General features: G+C 40.5%; 1 protein-coding gene across 14 annotated transcripts in view; it reads left to right on the top strand.

The window, feature by feature from the left end:
* MCF2L2 (MCF.2 cell line derived transforming sequence-like 2) overlaps nucleotides 1-13,587 on the top strand; it is a 210,608-nt gene that overhangs the window by 147,526 nt on the left and 49,495 nt on the right. For all 14 annotated transcript variants that reach the window (XM_031452036.2, XM_031452021.2, XM_031451998.2 and 11 more), the window contains 3 exons: nucleotides 10,144-10,210; nucleotides 11,316-11,431; nucleotides 12,598-12,667. In XM_031452036.2, the coding sequence (XP_031307896.1) occupies nucleotides 10,144-10,210; nucleotides 11,316-11,431; nucleotides 12,598-12,667 (253 nt within the window). The remainder of the gene's footprint in view (nucleotides 1-10,143; nucleotides 10,211-11,315; nucleotides 11,432-12,597; nucleotides 12,668-13,587) is intronic.

Genomic DNA, 13,587 nt, shown 5'->3' with positions numbered 1-13,587 from the left:
GAAGATCAGAGAGTAGGGCAGTAGAACATGTACCATTAGTTGTGGGGAAGGAAGACTGAAACTTGAGTACAAGAGAACCTGGGAAAGGGTGGGAGCAAAAGAGACCCAAAGAAGAGGCAAGTGTTACCGAGATGATGAAAGGAGAAACAAGTATGGTAATGGAGTGCTCAAATGCCTAACACAGCATATCAACATAGTGCCAGGCTCGACTTGTTTAGCTTAATCTGCTCTTTCTGTAGAAGGTGGGAGATGACCTCAAAGACCTGTACAGACCCTGTTCCATGAATTCAGACACACCCCAGGCTGTGTGTTCTGAAACCAGTGAGTATTCATGCAAGGCCTGAGCTGTTAGAGAAATGGGGTGGAATCCCAACCTAGCTTCCCGCTGGCCACGGGATCTGGGTGAGTGACCCAACTTCTCTGCACCCCTGGATGATTCCTGCCTGGAAGGGTGCCTTGAGGACTGACTACAGAAGCAATAATATGTGTGAAGTGGTGAGCTTGGTATTGGGCCATCTTCATGGTCTGGGTGGACAGCTGTCATCCTCATCCCACCACGGGCTGTAGAAAGCACCTCTCACTGGGTAAGCTAGTCTTCATGCTCTAACCCATCATCATCGCTAAAAAAGGGCCCGCTGTGTTTCACGTCTTGAGATACATTTTCTGTTAATACAACATTGGCAATTAAAACAATGCAGCATCTTCTTGGCTGCCTCCTCCTCTTTTACTGCTCACCAGCCCCTCCTACCCTCACATATATCCTTCTGAGGGTTCTCTTCTTCACCAGACTTGCTCCTTGGTGATCTCATCTGTTGCCTTTAATCTCTGACTTATATTTCTAGTCTAGATTCTGAGCTCCAAACTTGAATATCTTCACTTAAATGTGTCACATCAGCCTTAGGCTTAACAGGTCAAAAATAGAATATTCAAATCCATGCTTGAGTTGAATGGCTGGGACTTGAATGCCCCCAAAGGCCAGAATCCTCCTTCTTCTCACCAGTGGATCCAGCCCTGGGTATTTGTTACATATCAATAACAGTCAGTGACATTTTGTGGCTGAATAAATTATCTATGCATCTATTTTCCCTTCTCTTGTGAGAGTCCTCAGACCTCTTGAGGGTGGAGACCACATCCTGCTCATCTCCAGTTCCCTTGAAGAACCTCCCACAATGCCTTGCACGGACTGAATATGTATTAACCTCTAGTTGAATTGAATTTTTGCTGAATGCTTCCCACATTCGTTAAATGTTCAACCTTTCAGTCCAAAGAGTCTCATCGCAGTACAATGGCCCCAATGTACTTCTCCCTTGATGCCAACAAGGCCCAAAAACTGACACTGGAAGCACACTAGCCCCTTTCCTACAGTTCTTGCTTTTGCTTCTGTGGTTTGGCACCATTCAGCAGCCTCCTTCAATTCTGGGACCTTGGCAGTTAGATGAAACCATACTATGTACACCCAGAACTGGAAGATGAAGGGAACAGAAAGCACAAAAGAGGCACTCACCTGCAGGCCATTCTAAGAACCCATTTTGTTCCTTTCTCTTCTCCTCTACATGGGGAAGGGGCCTCCTTAACTGATCATCTCTTTCCACATCAGTACATAAGGGCTTCTCTTATGTGCCCCTCTTACCCTCAGGAGAGGCTCCACAGGGACAGGGACAATCTTGGAGAGTCAGGTCCTGCTTGCTGGGATCCTTCTTGATGCAGTAGATCTTTGCTGTGGCTCAGGTGGGCCTCACTCAGGGAAGGGAGCTGTGGGGAGAGAATAAGGGGGTGGGAATGAGGCTAGCACAGGTTTTCCCTCCATGTTGCAAATGTTTAGGCAGCCCCTGTGACAGTGACCTGGTACCAATTCCCTGCCCAATGGATCCCTCAGCATTTCTTCTCCCCACTCCACCTGCAGATCATGCATTCACTTCACACTCCCAGGGTCATACAGGGTTCTGTACAGGTTCTGAGGGGCTGCCTCTAACTCCACCTTTTTCCCTCCCAACCAGGAGGGCATATCCAAATTGAGTGAATGAGTAATACTTGTGTCAGGACAAACTGGAATGCTGCCTGATTAAAACTTACATTTTAAAAGACAGCACCAGCCTGTCCACAGCTATCTAAGCGGAGCAAAACTATTTGGATCCTATGATGTGGTGGTACAGAGGAAAAGAAGAAAATTACAGTCCATAGAGATGTTCAGAAAGTAGTTATTGACCATAATATGGGGGCCACATGCCTAGCCTAGATGCAGTCATTTGTGTAAGAAATTTTACACTTAAGTTTGATTGTGTTGGTATTTAAGGGACAACCAGAATATAATTCTCTATTACCCTTTTCTTAATAGTTAATAAATATTAAGCACTCATTGCCTGCGTTATGGAGCATACATCGTTCAAATCCCACTCAAACCAATTCTGAAAGCCAGTTATAGACTTCCCTGACATTTATATTGAGTATTGAATTATAGAGTTAGAAATAGTTTTGCTGTACTGAGATTTTTCTTATAACAGCACTTCTCGGAAGCCAATTCTAAAGTCCTTGATAAATCATGTGATCGCGGAACAATATACATTTCAGGAATCAGTCTTGGTTGGTCTGATGATCTAAGGTCATTAAACCCAATATTAACACCAGTTTGGTCCTGCAGATAGATACAGGGCTAAGGAATCCTAGGAAGAGAGAGCAATCTCTCTAAGAGATATGTTTCTAGGATAATAAGCAAACAAATAAACCCTCTTGGGAGTAAAAGAATTAATAGAATAATAGGATATCTGCTGGGTAGGTAAAGATACAAATAGTGTCTTTGCAAAAAACATACAAAGGGCAAAGAATGCAGTGTGTTTCAATGTTTTTTGATCTTTAACTATTTTATACATTTTTTTTTTATCTTTGGAAACTTCCTTTTTGCAATAGATTTCCCTTTGCATAAAGCAGAGGCATATTAACTGTTTCACAATTTCTTTACTGAAGATGATCAAATTACTTGGATATTCCTGTTGGGGTTAGTACCAGTACTACCTTTTGCATGAACTGAGGTACTAATGGTTTTCCTATGAACAGTATTCCAGGAATCTCCTTGATACTAGAAATCTCTCCCACGATGTCTTGTTATGTTTGTATTGCACACATGCTGATGGATTATGGCTCTGAGATTTGAGCCAGACTCCTTGACTCCTAGGCATAAATGGATGATTGCCTGAGCCATCTGTGTCCTTACTGTGCAGGCCCTGTACCTTGTGGAGCTGTGCTGTAGAGTCAGAATATTGGGTTCTGTTTCAGTGGACTGACATTCACCCTTGGCACATTGGTCCCCCTGTCTGGTTTTAGAGCTAGAAGACCTGGGCCTGCCTCTTACTGGCAGTGTTTAGCCAACAGTTTCACCTCAATCAAGTCACTTAATGCTCTGAGTCCCTATTTCCTCTTCCGTGAAACAAGATTAACAATTAGTGCCTACTCTTGCTTACAGAATTGGTGTCTGTTCCTTAAAGCTGCCATTCATCCATTCAATAAACACTTACTGAGATTTTACCTAGTTGTAAGGCATGGGGACAAGGGGTGGATGACAGGACATCTGCCCTGAAGGAGCTCTTTGTCAGATGTTGGATGGATCAAGGAAGATGATATGCACATTTTTAAAAATTACTTTTCTTCACATCATTAGGTTAGCTATTATTTTCAAAATGGAAAATAATAAGTGTTGGTGTGGAGAAAGTAAAGCCCTGGTGCATTGCTGGTGGGAATGTGAAATGGTACACAATATGGTGGTTCCTCAAAAAATTTTAAAGAATTGCTGTATAATTTAGCAATTCAACTTCTGTGTATATACTCAAAGGAAATGAAAGCAATGGTGCAACAGAGATTTTTACATCAGTGTTACCACAGCATTATTCAAAATAGCCAAAAGGTTGAAACAACCCAAGTGTCCATCTACAAATGAATGGATAAACCAAATGTGTTCTTACTGCAAACAATGGAAGATGTTTAGCCCTAAATAGGAATGACATTCTGACACATGCTACATCATGGATGAACTTTTGAAAATTTTATGTTAAGTGAAACAAGCCAGACACAAAAGGACAGATATTATATGATTTCACTTATACATGGTACCTAGTATAGGCATATTCATAGAGAGAAAGTGGAATGGAGGTTACTGGAGACTGGGAGAGAGGAACGGCGAATTAGTGTTTAATGAGTACAGTTTCACTTTGGGTTGGTGGAAAAGTTCTGATGTTGGTTGCACAACATTGTGAGTGTATTTAATGCCACTGAATTGTACACTTAAAACTTGTTCAAATGGTAAATTTTATGTTATGTATATTTTACCACAATCAAAAAAAAAACTTTATAATCCCTAAAATGCTATATAATTGCAGGATTGTTACCTTGAATTAGAATTAATGAGATTATGTTTATAATCCATCCCTCTTCTAAAAAATGCAGGTTGCATGAAATTACTTTGTCATTATTTATTATATGATATTGAAGAGTGAGCAACCATCCAGATAAACTTTAGTAAAATTTATTTATGCCCCATCCTCCTCCAAAATGAATTTGAGGTGGTTTACCCTAAATATGTCGGAGTAATGAGACCAAATCCAACTAACATCAGACAAAATATAGAAACTGAGAACATTTATAGTTCTGGGAATTTATTACACAATTATAGAACATCCTATGAAAATAAAGGAGGATGTAAAACTAAGAACATGATTTCCTAAGCCTGAACCCTCAGGACCTATTCTGCACTGAATGAAACAGGCTCCTGGACAGTTGGCCAGATCAGTCTCCTAAACCGTCTCCTGGGCTCCTGAATCTATTCTCACTGTAGCCTGGTGGACCAGCCTTCTCCATCCTGGCTCCTCCCCACCCCCACCCCACCCCCTCTGCTTCCAGACTCTGCCCCAGCAGCCCGCTTCCCACGAAGCCCTGTGTGTAGCCAGGACTCCTAGCCCCTGCTCATGTTTCCTTCTTTCTGGAACACCCTCCCATCTTCCTGCAAGTGCTCAGTCTTACAGAGGACAGTTAGATCTCACCTCCAAGACCTCTCCAGCCCACGCTGATTCCTTCTCCTTGCCGTCCTATTGCTCACGCAGTCACACATTAACTAATTAACTGAGGCTGTAAATGAACAGAAAGTCTATGACATTTGCTTCTTTTCTTGTGAGAAATGAAAAGACTACATCATACATTTTATTAGAAATGATAATATATTTAGAGAATGACCTATGAGAACCAGGAGGGATACTCAGGATGATCTTTTGACACATGAAGAGATGGAAACCATGAGAAAGAAAGTGGCTTGCTCAAAGTCACCCTGCATGTTAGAAGTAGAAATAGACTTGGAAACCCATATTTCTGAAACCCAGTATTTTTATATCACCACACTAGTTTCATTTTAATTTGTGTTTTGTTTCATAATCAGCAAACAGGACTTTAGATGCACCCCCAAATACAGGCCAAGAGAAGAATCATAATGTAGTGGAGAAAACACTGGCTTTGCCAAAGTCAGAGACCTTGGGCAAGTCAGTGCATGGTTCTGGGGCTCTCTTTTTTCATCTGTAAAATAAGAATGAACTGGATAGTCTTTAAGATTGTATCAGCTCCTAGCATTTTATGAACCTACTGGACTGTTGGCCCAGTGCCAGTAAAGAAACTTGCAAGTATGGTAGAGCATACATCTCTCACTTCTGATTCCTCCTCCATGCTGTCCCCCTTGGCCTGGGACATACTTCCCCATCCTTGTCCCCTTGCTTGCTTTTTTCAAAACTCTGCCTAAACTTCACTCCACTCAACTCAAAATTGGCAGTGTCTCTTCCCACCCCTGGCTTAATTCTGGCCCCTTCTGTGCACCTGACTCCTCTGACTACCTGGTACTCTGCACTGGAGTCATTAATTTTCTTGTCTCTGCCATTAGACTAAGGCATTATGGGCATTGTGATACTTGAGAATGTATCATATCCCAAGTATCTATCATGGTGCCTGGCTCATAGTAGAGAGCTAATACATGCTTGTTACATGGTACTAATGATTTTCATCTGGGAAGCAAGGAAAAGACTATGGTACTAATTTCACCTGAAGCTGTTAATTTTTGTGGAAGTAGGAGAATTGGAACTTTCAAGAATGATTAGAATTTGAAAGGAAGTATAAATTAATGCCAACACTGGTTTAACTAAGCTAGGTGGCTAAAAGGAGTGGGTCTGATTGGTGTTAACTTGATTGAATGGAGGAACATCTGCATTAGAATCATGCAGGGTGAAAATTGCAGATTCCACCTGTTTATTCACCCACAGCACCACCCCCCCTCACCTTCTGAATCTGTGGATGTGTATTTACCTTTTGAGCAAGCTCCCTAAGAAGATTCTTTTCACATGAATGGAGAGTCTTGGAATCCTGGAAGGAACATTGACAGTTGTGGGCAATTGAAAGCTATTTTAAGTTTTTAAAGGGGGAGAGTGATGGCATAATGGACATGGAGCTTTAGGAAGGGCACAGACTGGTAGTCTACAAAATGGGTTGGTAGGAGTGAGATCTTAGAGGCAAGAGTGAGTTGCTAGGAGTGCACCAAAGTATTCAGGATGAGAAGAGTGGGGAGTTTGCTCTCTATGGCAGTATCGGAAATGGGGAATAAGCAGTGAGTCCAAGAGGCACGTTCAGAGATGGAAAGACAAGGCTTGGTGACAGATTGAATGTAAGCCATTAAGGCAGGGAGGAGTTTGAAATGACCATTGGGAGTTTTAGGGACCCTAGAAGAATGACCCTTCCACTGATGTGCGTGCTGTTTCTGTCTGATGAGTTCTATTTCAACCTGATGTGATGTGATGTCTGGGAAGCATTTAGGTGAAGATCTATGTAGACCATTGGCAACATGGGCTTGAGCGTGCCCAAAGGTCTAGCAGGAAGTATAAAGATATGAGAGAGTCAACAGCATGAGGGAAGAGGAGAGAAGGAAGCTGGAAACCTGAGTTCAGACCTTTGAGAAGCAGCAACATTAGACATGAGGAAGGAGGTGAAGCAAGGAAGGAATAGAGAAGAAACAGAGAGGTGGGTGGTGAATGGAGATTGAATAATAAAGAGAAACCAAAGGAAGAGAAAGGTTTAAGGTGAGTATTCATTATGACAGATGCTCTAGAGTTTGAGAAGGTTAAGAACAGACCTTTCAATTTGGCACAGAGGGTATCAGATGAAAACTAGATTTTTTTAAGGTGAAAATCCATAATACTTTCTGGTGTGTGTGATATAAGGAATAAATGGAACCTCGACACATCTGACTGACAATTAATGAGCAAAAATATATTTCTGAGAGGCTGGTTCCCAAGAGAATACTCTTCAATTGAAGAGCTGGGAAATGGAGGGTGACGAGGGATGAGGGGCAAGTGTTAAAACGGGCAACAGATTAAGGTGCATGAGTAAAGAAGAAACTTACCAGGAAATCCTAACATACACACACTACTTTAATGATCTTACTTACCAAATACTGTTGCATTCATTTTTTTTAAAAGGCACATTCTTTCCATTCTTGCCTCTTGGCTATGGTGTCATCTGAAATAAACATGAGGTGTCATGTAGGGTGGAACCAGATATCTGAAGCTCTATTTTTATGCTACCTTGAAATATGGCTTCAGAGAAGAAACAGCCCCTTAAAACATTATGCGTAATTTCCTCCTTAATGACCTAGGGTGTTGGTGGGGCAAGATCTACTTTAAATGTAAAACAAAGTGCCAGGATGTACATTAGTTTAGAGGATGCTAGTGCAGGCTGAGCTAGCATCCTCAACTCTGTTCTAATTACAGTGCTCCACCTCTGGGTAGATATCCATCGGGACATAAAGTACTGTAATTTAAGGGTTTTAAATATCTTGAATACTCCCAATGTTTTCTGTTTTTCATCTACATTATATATACTTGATGGCTTTAGATATTAAACCCTTGAGTTTTTTTCTGTGAACAAAGTTATGTGCTTGGGAATAATGAAGCAGGCAATCATCAGCTAGACTCCTCAATTTCTCCCACTTTATAAAGTTATTTGAAAGGAAAACAAAGGAGAGGAAAGGAAAAAGAATGGCTAGCAATGGTGTGAGAACTTTTTTTAAAAATCTGAACTGATACGGAGGCTACCAGTGTTCACGGACTTCCTATTGTTGGGGTTTTGTCTTCAGTATCACTCTAAAAGCAATCACTGTTGACAATGTCTTAAGTTTCTTTGCATGAATTTTCTAAGCATATACAATTTTACATCTATGTATACATCCACACTAATTTTTACACAAATAGTCATACTATGCACACTGTTGTTCATCTTGTTTTTTTTTTTTTTTAATTCACTTAAAATACTTGGACCACGTCATGTCAGCATGATTCAGTCAGCTTCATTCTTTTTAAAAACTGCATGGCATTTCATATATATGTACCATAATTTATTGATGAGCATTTAAATAATTTCTATTGTTCTAATTACAAACAGAGAATATATTTAGAAGTGAAATTACTGAGTCAAGGTGTGTGTGTTTTAAATTTTGATGAGATATTTCTAAGTTATCTTACACTTCCACCAATACTATCTGAGTGTGTTTCCACATCCACATCTGCCAGTCTGAACTGTCTGCCATGCTATAGAAGTTGACAATTGTTACTTCTTTTTAATATGCCTTTGTTGGATTAATGTGTATTGAGCATTTTTTTCATAAGACTAATAGCCATTTGTGTATGTGTATATATTTCCTACATCATGTCTTTTGGTTATCTGTCCCTTGCCTTACCCATTCTTATGAGAGGAAAAGAAACCCTTTACTAGGATAAGCTACTGTTTAATAGATAACACACTAACAGTTCACAGGAAACCATAAGTGTATCTATTCTACATACAAACATTTGTACAAACACTGACTCACTTGGAGGCCTGAAAGAAAGTGTGCCTTCACGGCCTGAGGAGAGAAAGAAAGCAGCCTGTCTAGAGGTAAATGTGGGAACTGGCCTCACTCTTTCTGTCAGTTTTCTATTGCTGCATAAAAAATTACCACAAACTTAGCAGCTCAGCTCACAATTGCCCTGGGACAGGAGGCTGGGCATAACGTGACTGGCTTTTTGCTCAAGTCCCACAGATTAAATCAAGATGTTGGCCAATTGCTCTTCGCAGATCTCCCCTTCTAAGTTCGTGTGGTTGTAGCCTAATTCAGTTCCTTGCAGTTGTAGGACTAAAGTTCCTGTTTGCTTGCTGGCTGTCAGCTGGGGGCGACTCTCAGCTCCTAGGAACTATCTGTGTTCCTTGCTACATGCCCCACCTCCTCCATCTCCAAACCCAGCAAAGTAGAATCTCCCTTGTGTTCAATCCTCATGCTTCCAATCTCTCTGACTTTTAGACCCAGATCTAAAGAGTCCATGTGGTTAGGATGTGCCCAACCTGGTAATCTACCTATCTTAAGGTCAGTTGATTTGAAACAAAACAGACTGGCAAAATCCCTTCATAGCAGCACTTATATCAGTGTTTGGTTGACTAACTGGGAGGAAGTGTGTGTATACTAGGGGCCAGAAATCTTGGGGATCATCTTAGAATTCTGTGTACCACACCCCACACCTTCTTTCCTCAAGCAAAGCAGACAGAGCCCATGTCTTCTGGCTTAGAAAAATCAATCCAAAAATGGAAGCATGGAATGCCACAGGAATGAGGCTGGACAGACATCCATCCAACCCCGTGTACAACGAAATGCATCCATGTAGGTCAGAGATCTTGCTATGAACAATGAAACAGCAGAAGGCTGGAGAGAAAGTCTAGGAAACCATATGGACAATGTAGGGGTCAGGCAGACCTTCCTGACCAGGGATCCAAACCTGGTATTTCTGACTTCAACTTTTGCCCTCTTGACCCCCATGCTATGGCCCACTGGAGAATAAGTCATTCTCTAGCTGCACAGATGGATCTTGAGCCCTTTAACTTTGCCATTTCTTCTCATGCCAGTGTGATTAGAGTGTGCTTTTGTGAGATATTGGCCTTGGGTGTTCAACAGAACAGAATGAACTGACCACAACTTAAGTAGGTGAGCCACTAAGGGAAACTATATTGATGACCATTATTCTAAAAGAATTCTCAATCACTGCTTCCCCCTCCTCCACTGTCTCTCTCTCTCTTTCATCTTCCTACCTGCTGCTGATTCAGGCACATTGTATGTGACTTGCTTGAGACCGAAGAGACTTATATAAAGGAGATTAAGAACATAATTGATGTAAGTAGATTTGGGGCAGAAGGCATGGTAAGTATTCAAACCACAGAAGTTTTGTTGCAGGAAGAATCTCAAAATAGTTGCCATATGTCTTTAGAATCCCTACCAAAGTTTCACATCTTATAATATCACAAGTGTTCTTTTAGCAGGAATAAGAACATACTTAATGACTATTGATCCATGTAACCAAATAACTTCAAAAAGATTGTACCAATGTTCAACTAGGGTCACCATACGCTTGCCAATAATGGATATAATCATTTAAATGCCTTTGGTAATTTAATAAGGGAGAGTTGTTTCTCATTAAGTAGCATTTTTTGCTTAAGAGTGAAAATTTGTATTTTCCCTTCTTTCCTAAGGTAATAATCTTGAGGAATAAATTATATGTATAAAGTTATAATAGAAAATTTTTACAATAAAATATCAGAAGAAAACTAAATGTCCAATAAAAAAGGGAATGATTGATAAAGTCATTATTCAACTATTACAAAATAATTATTTTTAATAACAGGCAGCAACATTAAAATAAGTGCTCATAAGATTAAATTAAAAATAATACATGTAGAAATTTACAAGCAGAGTCTAAAATGTATATGGGGAGTGGATATAGCTCAATGGTAGAGCAAATGCTTAGCATGCATGAGGTCCTGGGTTCAATACCTAGTACCTCCATTAAAAAAACTTATAAAATAAAATAAAATGGAAAAAACAGACTAAAAATTATATATGTACTGTGATTATAACCATATAAAATAAGCTTTTAAAAAGTCATGAAGGAAATAAAGTAAGATAGTAGTAATTGCATCAGGTCACAAAATGATGGGTAAGATTCTTCCTTTCATACTTGACTTATACAACATATTTTTAAAAATATATTTGTTTTTCCTATAAAAATTCCACTGTATTATCATTGCCATAAAGCCATCTTCTTCTGAAGATGGACACATGAGGAAAATAATATCCAAAAAAAGTATTTTGGGGAATGGCTTTCAGGAAACATGTATGCCATATTCCCCAATTATTTAAGTTTTGGTCCCTGGAGTGGCTAATTCAGATCATCTCTTATATGTTCCTATTTGTAAAACCTACCTTGTTTCCATCTCTGCAGGGATATATCATTCCAATGGATTTTATTTGGCTGAAGCATCTAATTCCAGATGTTCTTCAGAATAACAAGGACTTTCTCTTTGGGAATATTAGAGAACTTTACGAATTCCACAACAGGTATATAATCATTCAAATTACCAGGGAAAATGGAAAATAAGAGAAGGATGGGAATCAGACTGATGGAATTTAGAGTTGAAAGTGCTTAGGTATTTTCAGGCTTAAGCAAGTAGTCCAGAGTCAGTGGACAGGACCCGGGAGGGATGGGATGAGGAGGAGGGGAGAAGCGCCACAGGATCCCCAAGGAAGAAGGGAAGAGACATTAATGGAGCATGTACTAGTGCCAGGCATTGACGCTGTAGTCATTCGTCAGTTCCTTTGCTTATTTATCTCCTCACATGTCAGTGTTTATTGAGCCCCTGTTCTGTGTCAGGCTCTGTGTTCAGCATTGGGAATACAAAGATGATGAAGACACATGACCACATACCTATTACCGTAGGGGAGTGCTGGGACCCAGGGTGTTAGAAGATGCTCACCGGGCAGTCACTTGTCCTGTTAGCCTGGTGTTGCTTGGGTATTGGGTTCCGGAGAATGAGAGAAGGAAAGGACTTTGGAAATCATCTTCCAGCCCTTTTATTTTACAGATAACAAAACCACAGCTTGTTTACTCACTTTACCCACTAAAAATGGCCCCAGGATCACAAGTTGAATTGATAGGAGGGAAGAGACTGCTTGGTGAATTGAACCACAGTTGTTTCCTTACCACATCTCTTATCTGTTGTTCAGAAACGATACTGAATGGAAATCCTGTTTCTTCTACTTTCCCTGGAGAAATTATTCAGCCCCTTTGAGCCTCAGGCTTCGCATTTATGAAACCCTATCTTGCAAGCTTTGGTGGAGGGTTAAATGAGATATTGTTCTCGAAGCACTTAGCTTATGCCTGACTTATAGTAAGCTCTCAATGGTCGTAGTAGTAGCAGCCCCAACAGCAGTTCTTGTTAATGTCATTGCCATGTAGCAGGGATCAGCAGTGCACCCAGTCTGTCTGTGGCTAGGGCTTAGAATTATCAGAACAGGTGTGGGTGGTTTCAGGGAATCCTGGTAATGTCACAGAATACCTTTTTTCCTTCCAAATCAATGTGTTGAAGATGAGTCAGAAGCAATAAAGCCTGGAAAACCAGCATTTTTCTATGTGCCTCTTAAAACTTAATGTGATTTTACTTGAAAAATTGTGTTAACCCTGTATGTGTAAAAATCAAAGCATTATTAAACTTTTCTTTCCCTAGGACTTTTCTAAAAGAATTGGAAAAGTGTATTGAAAATCCTGAACTTCTGGCACGTTGCTTTCTCAAGAGAGTAAGTCTGTGCTCCCAATAAATCAAAATAACCATGCAATTAAAGTCAGCCCTTAATTTTCTGTATAAGTGGAAAGGGCAAATAGAAACACTAGTGGTCTAGAAACTTATATCTGCCTTTAAATGCAAAGTGGGAGTCCTTTGCAGAACTTCAACCTATGTGAGTTGAGTCCACTTTGACTGAGCTCACACTGCTAGGCAGTTATGACTGCAAGCCTGACTTCCTGCAAAGCCCCTGAAATGGAAGACTGGCCCCAGACCCCCATAGTAGATGGTCCTCCTCTGAGTGACTAAGCTGTTTTACACAGCAGGCTTAAATTCTTCACTAAAGTTGTATTAACACTCTCGAGAAAGTGCTGGTATTAAACTGAAACTCTCAGAAAATGTATTTTCTTCCATTTTATTTTCTACAGCATTGAGGATAGTTCGAAAAATCTACAGCTTCTTTTATGCTTAGCACCCAATTTGTGAACTTCCTGTCCTCCAACACCATACCTCTGACCACTTACTTCCCTTCCCACCACGCAGACCTCTTCTCTCTTGCCGGTTCTCCTCCTGGCTTTGGCGCTCCCTGGGAGCTGGCACAGAGAAGTGCTGCCACCAACATCATTCCCCATCAAGTGCTTCCTTCCCTTTGGGAGGACTGTGCAGATGATCCCCATGTGCTCTGCTCTCTAAATCTCTCCCATTTCTTCTCTCTATCCCAATCAGCCCTTCTTTGCATTTCTTGATTGTTTTCGTTTCGTGAACTGGAGACAACAGATCAAAAAACTTAAATATTTTTCAACAGTTCAAATTATGGCTGATAAGTCTGAGAGCAGTATTTGTGATAACCTAAAAACAAGCAAACAGAAGTCCTCAAGTTTCGAGGTATTCAACATGATGGAGAAACAGAGTCTTCAACCCTCAGGGCCCTTGACC

The sequence above is a fragment of the Camelus dromedarius genome, chromosome 2 (genome assembly GCF_036321535.1).
Source record: "Camelus dromedarius isolate mCamDro1 chromosome 2, mCamDro1.pat, whole genome shotgun sequence".
NCBI classification, from domain to species: Eukaryota; Metazoa; Chordata; class Mammalia; order Artiodactyla; family Camelidae; genus Camelus; species Camelus dromedarius.
Note: the sequence above shows the minus strand (reverse complement) of the source record. Positions and strands in the feature narration are given on the sequence as shown.